At 50.4% G+C, this 17,087-nt stretch overlaps 2 protein-coding genes across 5 annotated transcripts; both read right to left on the bottom strand.

The window, feature by feature from the left end:
- Positions 1-1,530: 1,530 nt before the first annotated feature.
- Positions 1,531-2,781, bottom strand: Hcrt (hypocretin neuropeptide precursor). Its single transcript, XM_048450567.3, has 2 exons — positions 2,651-2,781; positions 1,531-2,006 (listed from the first exon to the last, which is right to left on the bottom strand). Exons 1-2 carry the CDS (start codon positions 2,669-2,671, stop codon positions 1,635-1,637), a joined length of 393 nt encoding a protein of 130 aa, XP_048306524.3. The 5' UTR covers positions 2,672-2,781; the 3' UTR covers positions 1,531-1,634.
- Positions 2,782-5,484: 2,703 nt separating this feature from the next.
- Positions 5,485-10,009, bottom strand: Ghdc (GH3 domain containing). 4 transcript variants are annotated; one of them, XM_048450683.3, is made up of 9 exons: positions 9,877-10,009; positions 9,277-9,530; positions 8,870-8,991; positions 8,242-8,743; positions 7,635-7,827; positions 7,476-7,547; positions 7,263-7,396; positions 6,504-6,589; positions 5,485-6,262 (listed from the first exon to the last, which is right to left on the bottom strand). In XM_048450683.3, the coding sequence occupies exons 2-9, from the start codon at positions 9,515-9,517 to the stop codon at positions 6,044-6,046; spliced, it is 1,569 nt and encodes a 522-aa protein (XP_048306640.3). In that variant the 5' UTR covers positions 9,518-9,530; positions 9,877-10,009; the 3' UTR covers positions 5,485-6,043. The 4 variants fall into 4 exon arrangements, with proteins under 4 accessions (XP_048306640.3, XP_085551925.2, XP_048306641.3 ...); XM_085695799.2 differs by having other exon boundaries at positions 8,383-8,743; XM_048450684.3 differs by having other exon boundaries at positions 9,901-10,008.
- Between the last annotated feature and the right edge of the window lie 7,078 nt (positions 10,010-17,087).

The raw sequence follows: 17,087 nt of genomic DNA, 5'->3' as shown, positions 1-17,087 counted from the left end.
GGGATCTAGAAATCCGAGTTCAAGGTTAGATCCCGACCTCAGGACTAGATCCCTCTGCAGAAGAGTCTTCCATGCTATCCCTCAGCTTCTAGGTGGGTTGCTGGTGAGCTCTGGCATTCTTTGGTTTGTGCGTGCATTGCCTTGGTCTTTGTTTCCAAGCTCATATGAGCTCTTCCTGAGTCTCTGTGTGTATGCCAATCCCCCTTTTTATAAGAGCACTACTCATACTGGATTAGAGGTCTGCCATACTCCAATCTTATCTTACTTGACTACATTGGCAAGACCACTTCCTAAATGCTGGGGGAGGGGTTAATACTTCAACATGTGAATTTGAGGGGGGTGTGCACATTCCAATTCACAACAGGTATCTTTTGCTAGAGTTGTAGAAAAAAAATCCTTTTTTTTTTTTGCCCCATTTTTGCTTAAGAACATTCTTAGAAGCCGGGCTGTGGTTGCACATGCCTTTAAATCCCAGCACTCAGGAATCAGAGGCAGACGGATCTCTGTGAGTTCAAGACCAGCTTGGTCAACAAAGTGAGTTCCAGGACAGGCTCCAAAGCAGCACAGAGAGGCCGGGAGGTGGTGGCACCCGCTTGTAATTTCAGCACTAGGGAGTCCTAGGCAGGAGGATCTCTGTGAGTTCAAGGCCAGCCTGGTCTACAAGAGCTAGTTCCAGAACAGGCTCCAGAAATCCTATCTTCAAAACCCTATCTCCATAAACAAAACAAAACAAAACAACAACAACAAAAAACTACACAGAGAAACCCTGTCTCAAAAAACAAACAATAAAGACCATTCCCAGTTTCCATTCTATACAACTAGGTGTAATATCTGGCCGTGTGCAATGACTGCACAAACTTGCTCGCCTGCTTTCCAGTGTGACATTGCTCACACGCCACAGCACAGCCCACCACGCCGCTGCCACTCTGGAAAGGTTGCCATGGAAGCTTATATGCCTTGCCCTTTCTGCAACCTTACACCCAGCCCTTAGCTGGATTCTATTCCCTATGCAGCTTTCCTGAACCTTTCTATATAGGTCCCTATTATAGAACAGTAGGAGCTGAGGATGTAGCTCGGTTGGTAGAGTGCTTGCTTAAAATACCCGAAGCTCTGGGTTCAGGTCCCCTGGTACCGCATAAATCAGGTGTGGCAGAGCACACTTGCAGTTTCGACAGCCCCGGGGAGGTAGAGACAGTAGGACCAAAGGGTCACTTAAGTTTACGATCATTCTGGTCATTCGAGGACAACCTGGAATACATAAGACCCTGCTTTAAAATAAATAAATATAAATAAGCAAATAAAGTAGATAGTAGAACAACGTGGGACATATGGGTACTTCATTCCCACTCCCAACCCATCCCCCGCAGGCATGCACCCCGGGACTTTGCAAGGACCCTTGCACTTGAGTCTTCCCTACCAAGTATTTTGGACAAGAAACCCAGCTCCTTCCGGGGCCCTAGATCCTCTTCACAGGTCCCAAGATGCTCTCCCGCCCCCTGGAGGCCTGAACTTGACACACAGGAACAAAGATTAGCCACACCAACAGAGACTCGTCTTTATTACCGTTTTCTTAGAGACTGACATTGGCGAGCAGAGGGGAGAAGAGGGGACCAGAACAGGGTTTGAAGACCGGTTCAGATTCCGGACCCGCCCCGGGGTGCTAAAGCGGTGGCGGTAGCGGTCAGACAGCGGCGACCAGGGCAGGGATGTGGCTCGAGCTCTGCGCCTGCGCGCCGGCCCATGGTCAGGATGCCGGCAGCGTGGTTGCCGTTGGCCTGCAGAAGGCGCTGCAGCCGGCCCTGTAGGCCTGGGGGTCCAGGACGCCGCTTTCCCAGAGTCAGGATGCCCGCGGCGTGGTTGCCAGCGCCGTGCAACAGTTCGTAGAGGCGGCAAGAGCAGGTCTTCTGACGACAGCAGTCGGGCAGAGGCTGTGCGTCCACCCCAAGCGACAGCAGCGCTGGCGGCAGCAGTAGTAGCAATAGCAGCGTCACGGCGGCCCAGGGAACCTAAAAAGGACGAGAGACAGGGCGCGAAAGGGGTTCACTCCATACCCAGTCGACTCAGAACCTCTCCTTGCCTGAAATCGTGCCTGACTGTCGCTGAGTTTCCTGCGTCTACTCACCCTTCAGTCGTAAACTTTCGCCGGCTGAATAAGTTTGTCTCTTGCAAACATATTTAAAGCCTCCACCTGCAGACAGGTGTGTCTGAGTCTGTCTGAACCAAACATGTAAGCTTAGCCGAAACAAAGGGTTTATTCAGCTTACGCCTTCCCTCCACACACACAGCAGGCCTGTTCCTTTGATGGAGAAAACTGAACATTGTGACTTTGGACCAGTTTCTTACCCTCTTGGGATGGCCCTTCCTCACCTACAAACGAGGCATTAAATCGGTCCTGCTATTTAGGGCTGATAAGTGGGAGACATACACTGACAAGCACAAAAGCATCTTAAATACAAGGGCTCAATAAACAGGAGTCTCTAAGAGAATGGTGGCGTACCTAGTGTGAATCAAACAGGCTGACCGCGAAGATCCCACCCAGACTCCTGCCTCAGTGCTGCCCGAGAAAGATCATCTTGGGCCCAGCCCCTGGGCAAACACTCTAGCTGCCTCATTGGTTTGGTGAGGCTCATCCCTATTCCCAACTCTTTACCTTTGTAGAAGGAAAATTCATGATGTCTGGAGCTCAGGACAGGGCAGTCTGGAAAGATAGTTGTCTTCAGTGCAGTGGTCCAAACACCGAAGGAGTCTGAGACGGTGGTGGACTGTGGCCTGCTTCCAGGGGCAGGGGTTTATAGTGTTTTGAGGTGTGTGGGGGGAGTGGAGGGGGGAGACATGAGCATCTGCATCCATTTTAAACCAGACAAAGGCATGTCTAAGATTAGCATCTTGCCGTGGAGCCGTCTCCAGGTTGGACCCAAAGAATGGCCGCCCTGTCCTTGGTCCCCTGCTAGTCTGTCTGCCTGTTCCTTGGAGATGGGGCGGTCTCCGGGTACTAATGAGGCTACCTTGCACCCAGGAATCCGAGTTCACAAAAGAGGCCGTGACTCGGGCACTGACCAGAGACAATGGGGGAAGGGGCAGTTGCTAATTAGGGGTCGGAGATCTAGCAGCCTGAGAACCATTGTCCATGGTACGTAGAGGGTGGGGGAGTAGGGAGGATACTTGGGTAGCGTTAACACACACACACACACACACACACACACACACACACCTGCCACTTCCTTGTCCGACTCTGGGGAATATCAGGTTCCAGAGCCTTTTTCCTCCATGGAAACATGGAGGAAACTGCTCTCCCCACCCCACAGCTCTCTGTTTCTTCTGTCCCTTTCACTTAATTCCTCCATGGAAAGTCTTATTTTCATGGGGACTTACTGTGGGCAATGGGTGAGAGGGCAGCCAAGCCTGGTTTCTAGAAACCGGTGGAGAACAATGTCCCCTGGGCCAGGAGAGAAGAGGCCATCGTAGTCTTACTCTGCCCTCTCCAGGACTGAACCATCATGGAACCGGGTGTGAGGGTGATGGGTGTGGGATGGAACTCATCCACTTGCCAAGGACTCATGCCACCTGCCAAACTCCTTCAGCGTCTTGTTGAGGAGCTCTTGATGTAGACCAATACTGCACGGGTGTAGTGACTCCAGTGTGCCTAGGGTGGGACCCTGCTTGCTTGCTTTTCTTTCTTTCTCTCTTTCTTTCTTTCTTTCTTTCTTTCTTTCTTTCTTTCTTTCTTTCTTTCTTTCTTTCTTTCTTTCTTTCCCCTTCCTTCCTTCCTTCCTTCCTTTACTTCCTTTTTGACACAGGGTTTCTCTGTGTAGCCCTGGCTGTCCCGGAACTCACTCTGTAGACCAGGCTGGCTTTGAACTCACAGAGATTCACCTCTGCTTCCCGAGTGTCTGGGATTAAAGGTGTGTGCCACCATTGCCCAACTGTGACCTCATTTTCTTAGCCTGTGTATGAGGATATGAACTTCATGTGTGCCTGGTGCCCGTGAATGCCAAGAGGGTTTTAGATTCCCTGGGACTGGAGTTATGGGTGGTAGTGAGCCACTATGATGCTGGGAACCAAGCCCAGGTCCTCTGCAAAAGCAGTAAGCACTCTGTAAACATCGCCACAGCCACCATGTCCCCACTTTCAAGGAGCACACAAGTCTGGGGCGGGGTGACATCTGGGTCCAAGGATAATTTAATGCAGGGAAAGGACTACTCAGAACCAGCAACAATAAGATAGTCACTTTCTTCTGAGTGGGACAGGGGTGTTCCTCAAAGGCTTGGCCTGAAAAGTTGCTTCCACTAGGTAGGTAAGGGGACAGAGTAAGCCTGAAAAGGGACAAAGTGAACAAAGGCTAGGATTTGACAGCGCTTGGCTCACATGACATGGGGTGTGGGTCTCATAGTTTCTATGGAACTAAGGGGAGAGTTAAGTTGGGTCATGTTTTCCATGGCCTTAGGTGCCAGGCTGGGCAGTCATTGGAAGACCGATGGGTACTGGCTATGGAAGAGGGAGGAGCCCACGGGCCGGGACATGGGAAGACAAACATTCAGAGGCAGAACTGAAAGCTGGATGCTGATCTGGACTTACACAGCCTTGACTTGGGAGGAGCTGCAGATCTTGGCCTCCCAGCCTCGAAGCTTAGTTTCCTTACTGCTATGGGCACTTTCTGCAGGGAGCTCTGAGGCTCTTTCTTGCTATGATACTCGGTGACTTGAAGTTTAGCTTCCTCCTTTCTCATTGTGGAAGTGATTTGTGCAAGCTAGGCCGGGAAGGAGACCAGTGCTGAGATCAGGTGAAGCTGGTGACAAACAGCCCCTTCACCTTCAGGCCGTGCTGGGGATGGGGAATGGGAGGGTGGAGTGCATCTGTCTGCTTGGTTGTTAAGCCATGGTGGGAGCCTCCAGAAGCTCCTATGTACTCACACTTTTGGGACTAACCTAAGCCAGTGTGCAGAGGAGGTGTAAGCTCTGGAACTCAGGGCAGAGAGAAGGGTGGCTGGCCGGGAGCCCAGGCTGTGGCTGAAGCAGGGTGCCCACATGACATTCCCAAAGCAGCGCCCAGAATCTAGGTATGAGAATTTTATTCGAGGGCCTGGAGAAATGTACTCAGGAGCCAAGAGTCCTTGATGGGTTTTCTTGTTTGTTTGCCTGCTTGCTTAGTTTTTTGAGACAGGGTTTCTCTGTATAGCTTTGCAGCCAGTCCTGGAACTCACTCTGTAGACCAGGCTGGCCTTGAACTCAGAGATCTGCCTGCCTCTGCCTCTGGGATTAAAAGTGCTGGGATTAAAGGTGTGTGCCACTACCACCTGGCATTCCTTGGACGTTTTTACAGAGGACCTGGTTTTGGTTCCCAAAACCCACATAGCAGCTCTCAACTGCTTACCAAGTCCAGGTTCAGTGAACTAACTGTCTTCTTCAGGCCTCTGGAGACATTTGCATATACTTGGTGCACATATACACGCAGGCACACACAGATAACATAAAATCAATACATCGATATTTTCAAAAGAATTTTATTTGGGAGTGGATCCAGGGAGCCAAATGATAAAACAGGCAAGGGAGGGAAGGACGGAGGGAAGGGAAGAGGGCTGGAAGGAAGAGTATTGGACACTGGTTTACTCTCATGGGTCAGCCTCCTCCTTTCAGGAAACTGTGCAAGATTATACCTCAGACCAGGAGACAGTGATGCTGAGGTCTTTATTCACTCGCTCCTGCTCCTTAAGGAGCCCTGGGAGCGTCACCTACACTTTTAGCCCATGCTGTACCCTGGTCAAGCACATAAGAGGTTGAGATACAGGAAATCACCAGGGTGTATCAGAGCTCCTCATCAGTACCACATAGGGCAGGCTGAGGGAGACGGTCATAGGCACTGCTGGGTTCCGCTGTACGCACAAAGCCTCTACCTTAAAACTGGCCAAGGAGTCTAAGGCCTCCTAAAGGCACAGTGGCTCTGATGGGCCAATATTATGTCATGTCTGGTCCAGGACTCAACATCTGGAGATGCCCCAGAGGGAAGAGTTAGGTGGCAAAGGGGAGTCTGGCAACAGCTGCCTTGGTTAAGATATCACCCTCTTCTGCAGGAGCTGGGCCAGGTGACTGAGCCTGAGGACCCGAGGCATTTCAGGAGGGAAGGAGGAGGCGGGGCAGGCTACTAGGGCTTCTCGGAGGACTCTGAAGCTCCCTGGTCCAACCAGATGGACTTTGGCAGGACCCACACTACCCCGGCGCCGCAGGGACTTGTAGTGAGGGGAGACTTCCTGAAGGCAGTGGTCAAGCTAGGGGCAAAACACAACAGTGAGGCTACCCTGAGTGGCGTGTGTACGCCTGTGCCCAAGGCCACCTGCACGCAGGACTTCGGTATAGAAGTGTGTGAAGGATCCATGCTCCCTTCCCAGATTCCCTGAAGAAGGGTCCCCCTCCCTGGTACCCCTTTCCCTGAACTCCCTTGTTTCCATGACAACTGGGGAGGGTTTGTAGAGCAAAAGAGAATGAACCAGACCCCGTCTTATCCTTTACCTTGTCTCGATTTTCCTCCGACAGATTCCTCAATCCCCTCAGCTCCACAAACACCTCGTAGTGCGGGGCAGAACCATCACAGGAGTCTGAGGACAAAGCCACCCGCACACACAGTTCCTGAGGACAAAGTGGCTGCCAGAGCCTCTGCTTTTACATCTTCCCTATTCTAAGGTTCACGGGGGGGGGGGGGATTCTCAGTGACAAGTAGCAAATAGAGGGGAACCTAGAACCGACACTTGTGTATGAGAAAGGTTAGGAATGAAAATGGGTAGAGCCGGGCAACAGTGGCGCACGCCTTTAGATCCAGCACCTGGGAGGCAGAGGCAGGCGGATCTCTGTGAGTTCGAGGCCAGCCTGGTCTACAGAGTGAGTTCCAGGACAGCTAGGATTGTTACACAGAGAAACCCTGTCTTGAAAAACCAAAAACCAAGCTAGGTGGTGGTGGCACACGCCTTTAATCCCAGCACTCGGGAGGCAGAGGCAGGCGGATCTCTGTGAGTTCAAGGCCAGCCTGGTCTACAAGAGCTAGTTCCGGGACAGGCACCAAAGCAACACAGAGAAACCCTGTCTCAAAAAACAAAACAAAACAAAACAAAACAAAAAAGGTGGAAGCTGTGGTGGGAGGCATGGGAGTTAGATACAGAGAGGAACTTTTGTTAGGAGCAGTGGAGAAGACTGAGTTGAATCCCTTCCTAGGTGTCTCTGACCAGGGTGAACATGGGTAGGGGGATAACCAGACCCAATGCTAGAAATGCTTACCCAGAATGCTACTCTCCACACAGGCATAATCCAACAGCTTGGCCCCTGGCCACTGCCCCACTGCTTGAGCCAGGGCCGCAGAGAAGATATTCTCATCAGTAACTTCTCCTCGAACGCTCAGGGTCTGTCCCAGCCTGAGGGAAGAAGCCTGAGAAAGGAGGGAGTGGACCCAAGGGACAGGGGCAGCCCCTCGGCATCCCCAGGGTCACCTACCTGCGGGTGAACCTGACAACAGGACACTGATTGTAGGCACCGATCACCTGGACCACATCTCCCAGGCGGCACCTGACAAGTGGGGTTAGGGAGAAGAGTGAACTTGTGGTCCCCTCCCAAGGGCAGGACATCAGAGGTGACGGGGCCAGTAGGGATCACCTGGTCAGGCCGGTGCGGTCAGTCAGCACCAGCTCATACTCTTCTTCCCTTTGGACTTCAGTAAGAAGGAGAGTGGAGGCTGCCTTCTCTTGGGTTCCTTCCTTGATTGGAAGCAGCTCAATAAAGGGGACTCCAGGGAGCAGAAGATAGGATCCTTGGGGTTGCTCTGGCCACAGGTTTAGGGCCATCACCCCTATAGAGAACAAAAAAAAAAATCTTACTAACCTCAGGGCACATTCCTTTCTGCCAGGCAACAGTAGACAGCAGTGCCTCACTCTGGACCACAGGCCCAGCTTCTCTGAGCATCTGGTCCTCCTGCTCCAGCTTTTCAGGACACCCCCCCCCCCCAGGTCTAGCCTGCAGAGATGCCGTGGTTCTACAGGGATCCGAGTTGAAAGCAAATCCTGGTACCACCCGAGTCTGTGTGAGATGCTATGCCTCAATGAACCTTGGCATGCTCAGCTGTCAGTCAAAGCTAGTGACCCATACCATCCCAGGCATTGAGAAGGATTCAAGAAGATAAGTATATGGGGCTCCATGCACAGTAGCTAGCTGTGTGACCTTTGCCCCCAGCCCCACCTGCATCCAAGCCCCGCATCAAGCTGACCTCCAGAGGCGGCATAAGCAGGAGAGAAGAAGGCTAGCCCTTGGCACCACCAGGCCCTAAGGGCAGCCACAGCTTCTGCCTGGCCTCCGGCATCCAAGGTCACCACCACCTGCAGCTTTGGCCAGAGCCGAAGGGCCAAACCTCGGGGTCCCTGCTCCAGCGCTTCCTGGAGTTCAGCCGCTCGGCTGGGGAGAGGCGTTCCTAGGCTCCCGGCTGCTATGGCCTCAGTCAGTTCTTTGCCCTCTGCCTCCAGGCCCACAAAGACATCCAGGAGCTCTACTGCAGTCCTTGCCTCCAGTGCCCTCAGCCCTGGGGACATCAGTGCCTCCAGTAGCAGGGCCTGAGTGTCCTTGGCTCCAAGGGAGCTTACCCGGCCCAAGGCATGCCCGAGCCAGGGGACAGAGCTGGGCCATGGGGATGTAGGGGTAACACAGGCAGTACTTCCTGGAGTCAACACTTCTGGGTAGGCCTTGTTTAGGGCGACTAGACCCAGCAGGGTGGCCTGGAGGGATATAAGATAGACTGTTAATTTAGTCTTCAGAATCAGACCCCAGCTACTACTGTTGGCCTTCTTGGCACATCCTTCAATAAGGGTTTGCTGCTGCGGGGTGGAAGTGCCTCTGTTTACCTGCAGAGAAGCTTCTCCGTGGTACTGGGGTGAGGCAGGGGGCAGGACCTGCTCTTCGCTTTCTTCCTCCTGGACTTGGCTGGTTTTGGTCAGTGGGAGCTGATTCCGGAAGGTGTTCATGTCTGTAGCCCCCCCCAAAATACCAGAAACTCCTCAGGAAGTGAGAAGAATGTGGAGACCCTCGAGAAAGGAACCCAGGAAGGGTCTGGAAAGTGGGGTGAGGGCTAGAACAGGACCCAGCAAAGGAATGTCCATCTTAACAGGAGAATCAGGTGTGAGCTGTGGTGGGACTCTGGGCCAGGCCACAGAGTATTGGTAGTGAATGAACGGGGCCTTTGGGTTCTAGAATCTGGTTGTGTGTGTGTTCTTTCTCTTTGGGTCACTTCCCCCAGGTGTCAGAACCGCACCTGTGATCCCCCGGGGGAGACAGCAAGGACCCTGGGCTCTCTTCAGACACCACATGAGGGCCTGCTGCTGGCTCTGACACACGTGCAGTGTGCTCTGTTCCAGCTTTCGCTGCTGCCAGGCAGCCACGCCGGCCAGTGTCCACCAGGCCACCTGATGTCGGAGGAGGATCAGCCAGGATGGCCTCTGCTGCCACAGCACGGCCAGTAGGGGCAGCAGGAGCAGCAGCCAAAGCAGCAACATCTCCAAGGAGCTCCTGGGAGAAGAACAGAACAGAGTGGGGCCCGAGGGGATAACCATGTTGTCCCCGCACACGCCCCATCCACACAGGAAGCTGAGGAAGACGCCTGTGGGAGAAAGCCAGGGCCCTGCTGGGCACGCAGTCTGGAAAAGGCAGTATGTCTGTCAGTCGGGTGTCCTACTGACAGACATCAACAATTCCTTAGCCCTGTAGCTGGAAGAGCAGCTCAACAGCTCCCCCTCGGCAGGCACAGAGAGGGCTGAGCAAAACATGTGACATTTTACCCACTCCCAAGTGACTTTACTTTCTCTCGGGATCTTCCCTGTCCCCTCCCCCCCTGGAGTCCTGGGTATATATGCACCTGTCACAACCCACTTCTGCTCACTTTCAGTACCCCAGGTCTCTCAGGATCCCTTAGTGTCTCTGATTTCAGTACCCAGCATGCCAGAAAGTTGGAGTGATAACTTTAAAGGGCTGGGTTGGGACAGGAAATCCGGCCTGACTGGGCGGAGCTGGGGGGGGTGCTCTTAAAGGAACAGGTCACCTAAAGGCTGACAAGTTGGACGCCGACTCAGGTGGGCAGATGAGGGAATTAGGGCCAGGGTAGCACGATCACCAAGAAAGAGAAAGGAGGGTGTGTGGCAAGAGTGTTTGTACTCCATCCTGGAGCAGGCTCAGACTTGAGAACAACTGAAAACCACAGCTGTGGAGGTTCGGGTGTGCACACCTGTCACCTCAGGCCTGGGGGATGTGGCAGCAAGAGGATCGGAGTTAAAGGTCGTTCTCAGCTGTGTAACAAGTTCAAGGCCAGCCAGAGCCACCTGGAGGTCTTGTCTTTCAAAGAAAGAAAGAAAGAGAAAGCCCTACAGGGTGCAGCAGGCACACAGCATTTGGGAGGCGGGGAAGAAGAATGGTTCGGGCAGGTTGCCAACTCGTCTGGGCTACATAGCCAGATCCTGCTGTAAAGAATAAGCAATAGCCAGACGTTGAAGCCATATTTTTAATTCCAACACTCAGGAGGCAGAGGCAGGTGGATCTTTGTGAGTTCAAGACCAGCCTGCTCTACAGAGAGTATTCCAGGACAGCCAAGGCTACACAGAGAAATCCTGTCTCAAAAAATTGAAAAACAGCTGGACAATGGTGATGCACACCTTTAATCCCAGCACTCTGGAGGCGAAGGCAGAGGGATCTCTGTGAGTTCAAGGCCAGCCTGGTCCACAAGAGCTAGTTCCAGGACAGGCCCCAAAGCTACAGAGAAACCCCGTCTCGAAAAACAAAACAAAACAAAAATCGAAAAACAAAAAACAAAAAAATGAAATGAAAGAAAGAAAACGACCTTCATCTTTGCAGTTGTTAAATACATTTCACAGGCAGTCTGCTGAGAAATCTCACAGGCAGACCTCGCCCTTTTACACAGACAAGTAGGCACAGTCTATTACCCAATGGCCAGTCCTTATGATGAGCTCATAGCACGGTTTGTCATACACAGTGCAGTCAAATTTACCTGAGACTGAGTTTACTCACTGACTTTATCTCAAGGAAAAACACACTTGAAATATTTACTTAGGTTATATTAATTTTAATTTTCTGTGCATTGGTGTTTTGCCTGCATGTGTATCTGTGTGAGAGTGTCAGATCCCCCAGAACTGGATTACAGACAGTTGTGAGTTGCCATGTGGGTGCTGGGAATTGAACCCTGGTCCTTTGGTACTGTGTACAGTTTTTTGTTTGTTTGTTTTCTTAACTGTATCTATGTTCAGAGATGATAAGGGCTTTCTCAGGATGAGCTTAAGATGTACTACAATTTAATTTAGTTTAGATTTTACTATTACTTTAAAGAAAATTAAAAGTTTATTTTTAGGATACCCAAAGCGTTGTAAAAAGTCTCAAAATGGGGATCGATTTCCAGGTAAGTTTCCCACAAGGTGACCTGGTGGCCTAGGGTGATGTAGTGCATAGAAATGCGGCTGAGCAGAGCAGTTACCCCTCTGCACAGAACTAGGAGGGCCTGAGGGACAGTGGCTCAGAGGGGCAAAAGCAGTCAGTACTCTAGGGCCCAGACAGGGACAGAGCGAATCCTGGTCCTTTGGAAGAGCAGTCAGCACTCTTAATCACTAAGCCATCCCTCCAGTCCCGAAACACTTATTTTTATTATGTGTTTCTGTATGTCACCATATGTGGAGGTGCCCGTGAAATCCAGAAGAAGGCTTTAGATATGCTGGAGCTGAAGTCACCCAACAGGGGTGACAGAGGAATGGCAGCAGTTAGGTTCTCTTGACGATTGGGCCAGCTCTCCACCCCCTCCCCAACACCTTCTTTCAGTCTCATGTAGCCCAGGCTGACTTTGAACTTGATAGGTAGGCAAGAATGACTTTGAACTCTTGATCCTCCTTTCACTACCTCCAGAGTCCTGAGAGAGGGAGAGAGAAAGGAGATTTAGAGTGGCGTATAGGCTGTGGTCCAGCTTGTCCAGGGATGGCTGTCTATCAACAGGAGGCCTAAGAAGCCAGTAGCTGTTCAGTCCATGAGGCTGGATGTTTCTGCTGGTCTTCAGTATACATTGGAATACTGGAATCCCACAGAAAAGTCTCTGATACCAGTGAGGGAGTAGGCCTGCCAGTGAGGGAGGGAGTAGGCCTGCCAGTGAGGGAGTAGGCCTGCCAGTGAGGGAGGGAGTAGGCCTGCCAGTGAGGGAGTAGGCTTGCCAGTGAGGGAGTAGGCCTGCCAGTGAGGGAGTAGGCCTGCCAGTGAGGGAGTAGGCCTGCCAGCATGATGCTTTCCCATCTGGAACATCACGATTGCGCCTTCCGTTTTTTGTTCCTGATCTTAGTGAGGGCATGAAGTTTTTCACCAGTGTGATGGGAGCTATCAGGGTTTTGCATCTTTTGAAATGGTCATACTGTTCTCTCTCTCTCTCCCCAGGGTTTCTCAGTGTAGCCCTAGCCTGGAGCTTACTCTGTAGACCAGTCTGTCCTGTCCTCTAACTCACTCAAAGATCCACCTGCTTCTTCTACACTCACAAGTGCTGTGATTAAAGGTGTGTTCCAGTATTTCTTTCTTTTTTCTTTTCTCCTCCTCCTCCTTTTCTTCTTCTTCTTGTTTGTTTTTCAAGACAGGGTTTCTCTGTAGCTTTTGGCGCCTATCCTAGAACTAGCTCTTGTAGGCCAGGCTAATCTCGAACTCACAGAGATCCACCTGCCTCTGCCTCCCAAGTGCTGGGATCAAAGGCATGTGCCATCACTGCCTGGTTCCTTTTTTTTTTTAATTATTTGTTATGTATACAGGGTTCTGCCTGCATGTATGCCTGCAAGCTGGAAGAAGGCACCAGATCTCATTACAGATGGTTGTGAGCCACCGGGTGGTTGCTGGGAATTGAACTCAGGACCTCTAGAATAGCAGTCAGTACAACTGAGCCATGTCTCTAGCCCTTCATCTCTCTCTCTCTCTCTCTCTCTCTCTCTCTCTCTTTTAAGGGGAAGTATTTGAGACAGCGTCTTGCTACACAGCTCACATTAACCTTGAACTCACAATCCTTTTGTCTCAGCCTCCTGAATGCTAGGATTATAGGCATGCACCGTCATGGTCAACTGTTCCTACCTTCGTTTGTCTGTTTGCTCCTTCCTTTCCTCTTTTCTTCCTTCCTTCCTGTCTTCCTTTGGGATTACAGGTGTGCACCACCAAAGTGGTCCAAGTGTGTGCATGTGTATGTACATGAGTATGTGAGTCACATGTGTGTAGTGGCCAGAGACCAATGCTGGGCATTTGCCTATTAGTCTCCATCTCACTTTTTTTTAGAAGATGGTATCTGTCACTGAACCTGGAGCCCACAGACTGGGCTAGACCATCTGGCCAGGCAGTCCCATAGACCCTGTATCTACCTTCCCAACCCTGGAAGAACAGCCATGGACGACAACATGACTTTTACATGACTTTTTACATGACTCTAGCTAGCCCTTATGCTTCTGCCGTAAACATGTTGCCAACTGACTCACCTCTCTGTCTTTTTTTATTTTTAGTTCTATTGATACTCAAATAGATTTTCATATGCTAAGCTCATTTCAAATCACTTACAAAGATTTTTTGTGGTTGGTGATGTTCGGTTCCTTTAATTCGTTGATGAGTTCCATCTGCTAGCATGTGTTCCGGATGTTTGTGTCCATCTTCATGAGTCATGTTGGTCTTGTGATGTCTTCGTCTGGTTTTGGCATTAGGACAATACTGGTTCCATGGCACAATCTAGAAAGTGTCCATGCTTACACTTTTGAAAAGTTTGTGGGGGCTGGAGAGATGACTCAGAAGTTAAGAGCACTTGCTGCTCTTGCAGAGGACCCAGGTTCAGTTTCTTTTTGGTTCTGGGGAATCCAAGGCCTTCTTCTGGTTGCTATAGGCATGAAGCACACAACAGTGCACTTTAACACATGCAGGCAAAACACCCGTACACATAAAATTAAATACATATTTTAAAAAACTTAGCATTTTATTAGGGTGAGTGTATGTGTGTCCATGTCCTGGGCAGGCTGGTTCCCTGGCTCTGAAATGGAGAGACTGAAGAAGAGCAAAACAGTCCCAAACTAGAAACATCATGTCCCTGAGAACAACTACAGGGAGAAACCATTTCCAACAGAGGTGACCATCGCTCATCCCATGGTTAAAAAAAAAAAAAAAAAAAGATTACATTTTAAAGCAGAAGTTCACTGAAGTGAATCAATCAGGAACTCCATTTGACAGCCTCAGTTTCCCCGATCCATCTCTGCAGGATGGTTTTAAGCCTCGTTTGATGATATTCCTTCTGTGCGCTCTCTCAATCAGGTTACTCCGTCATCTCTCCTAGATGCTAAAAACTCCTGATTCAATGTTTGTTATGTATCTGTTACTTGTTATTCATTCATTTACTTTTGTTTGCTATAACTTAAGCCCATTCGAACCCCCAAGTATGGCTGTTGTAGGTAGATAGTACAGAACACAGGGTTTCTGTCCCAGGATGGACTCGAACACGGTCCTTCTGATCCTCCTGCCTCCTCCACCTTCCAAATGCTGGATTAGGAGCATATATCACCACACCTGGTTGTGTACTGCTGGGATTCAAACACAGAGCCTTGTGCATACAAAGCAAGCACTCAGTCAATTGAGCTACATCCTCAGCAGTGTTTTCAAAATGTATCCCTATCCAGATCTGTCCTCTGAGCCCTTTGGACCATCTGTTTCCTTTCTTCCCTGCGATGCTCCCCTATCACCCCATGAGAAGCATCTGTCTCAGACAAAAAGATACAAACTTCTTATGCTGGGGATCGAACCTGGAGCCTTCAGTGCAAGAGGCAAGGGTTCGACCACTGAATTCCCAGTCCTTTGAGGAGCATAGAACTCTATTATCATTTCCCAAGCTTCAAGCTTGGAATGAACCTAGATCCCAACCGTCCTCCAATGTTGGTTATTAAGTTTATGACTACACTTCAGACCCACGGCTGTGAGTCCACAGATGATACCACCTTCCCTTGCTTGAACTACTGAAGTGGTCTCCCCGCTTCCCCTCACCACTTACTTGTTCTGTCTCCCTTCAAGCTGCATACGCTGGAGCCACAGTAGGATCTTTCTTTCTTTTTTTAAAAAGCATTTTTTTAATGTTTTGTGTATGAATGTTTGCCTACATGGATGTGCATGCACCATGTGTGTTCCTGGTGCCCATGGAGGCCAGAAGAAGGTATTGATTCTCCTGGAACAGGGGTTACAGACGGTTGTAAGTGCCGGGGGCTGAATCCAGACCTTCTGCAAGAGAGTAAGAACTCTTTTCTTTATTTTTTTATTTTCTTCTCTCTCTCTCTCCTTTTTTTGGGGGGGGGCTTTTTGAGACAGGGTTTCTCTGTGTATCCTTGGCTGTCCTGGAACTTGCTCTGTAGATTATACTGACTTCAGACTCAGAGATCCACCCGTCTCTGCCTTCCGAGTGCTGGAATTAAAGGCGTACACCACATTCTTTTTGAGATAAGGTCACACGCTGCTTGGTGGGCCATTCATCCTGTCAAGAATGGCCTTGAACTTCTGTTCTTCCTGCCATCACCTCCCAAGTGCTGGAATTATGGGCAGGTACCACCATGCCTAACTTAGAGCAGGGTGTGCTAGCTAGTTTTATGCCAACTTGACACAAACTGGAGTCACTGGAGAAGAGAGAGCCTCAGTTGAGAAAATGCCTCCGTAAGATCAGGCTATAGGCAGGCTTGTAGTGTATTTCCTTAATTTTCGATTGATATTGGAGTGCCCAGCCCATTGTGGTTGGGACCATCCCTTGGCTGGTGGTCCCGGGTTCTATAAGAATGTAGGCTGAGGGCTGGAGAGATGGTTCAGTGGTTAAGAGCATTGCCTGCTCTTCCAAAGGTCCTGAGTTCAATTCCCGAAAACCACATGGTGACTCACAACCATCTGTAATGAGGTCTGGTGCCCTCTTCTGGCCTGCAGACATACACACAGACAAAGTATTGTATACATTAAAAAAAATAATGTAGTCTGACTAAGCCATTGACAGTAAGCCAGTAAGCAGGACCCCTCTATAGCTACTGGCCCCAGGTTCCTGACCTGTTTGAGTTCCTGTCCTGACTTCCTTTGATAATGACCAGCGCTGTGGAGGTCTAAGTTAAACAAACCCTTTCCTCCCCAACTTACTTTTTGTTCATGTTGTTTGCAATAGTAACCCTGACTAAGACAGGGTTTCTTTCTTCCTTTTTTAAAAAAAATTATTTATTTATTATGTACGTAGTGTTCCACCTGCATGCATGTCTATGTGCCAGAAGAGGGCACCAGATCTCATTACAGATGGTTGTGAGCCACCATGTGGTTACTGAGAATTGAACTTGGGACCTCTGGAAGAGCAACCATCTCTCCAGCCCAAGACAGGGTTTCTTAAAATGAAAATCTCGTCATCCCAACTTGCTGAGACTTCATCCCCAAGCATCTTATTCAGGCAAGGTTCAAACCCAGCCAGGCCTCTGACGCCCCTCGCCTTGTAGCCTCATCCCTCATCCAAGAGACTTCTCACAGCATGGCTCCTGGCCCAAGATCTCCAGTGAACTTGTAAGGAGCAGGCAGAAGTTTCGGCCTACAGCGCACCTAACAGGAAATTCTACCACACACCGAAGTTACAAAGTCCACACATAAGGCCTTGGCTCCTGCTCTGCCGTGCTTTCCTCTAAGCCTACACTCGCTGCTCCCTCAGGCTGAATGCCTCTTCCTTTCTGAACTCCTGTCTGCCCTGAGTTGGCCCGACACTGGGCTGGTGATGCAGGCTCAGGACTCTGGAGACTGAGAAAGGCAGAGAGTGAGTTTCATGACAGCTTGAGACCTTGTCTCAAAAGAAAAAGAGGACTGGACACGAGGGGTATGCTAAGTGGTAGAAAGCTTCCTTAGTATGCTCGAGCCCCGAGTTCAAGCCCCAGTGCCACAAAAAAAGAGGGGGAGACAGGCCAACTTGGGCTTTCCATGGCTCTTCCTTCATGTTCTTTTGTATTTCTTAACGACCTGGGGTGGCAGGAACCAACATCCTGTCATCACAGTTCCCCGGCCAGGCTCAGGGGAGCAATACGA

Source organism: Myodes glareolus, chromosome 9 (assembly GCF_982192425.1).
Source record: "Myodes glareolus chromosome 9, mMyoGla1.1, whole genome shotgun sequence".
Lineage (NCBI taxonomy): Eukaryota > Metazoa > Chordata > Mammalia > Rodentia > Cricetidae > Myodes > Myodes glareolus.
Note: the sequence above shows the minus strand (reverse complement) of the source record. Positions and strands in the feature narration are given on the sequence as shown.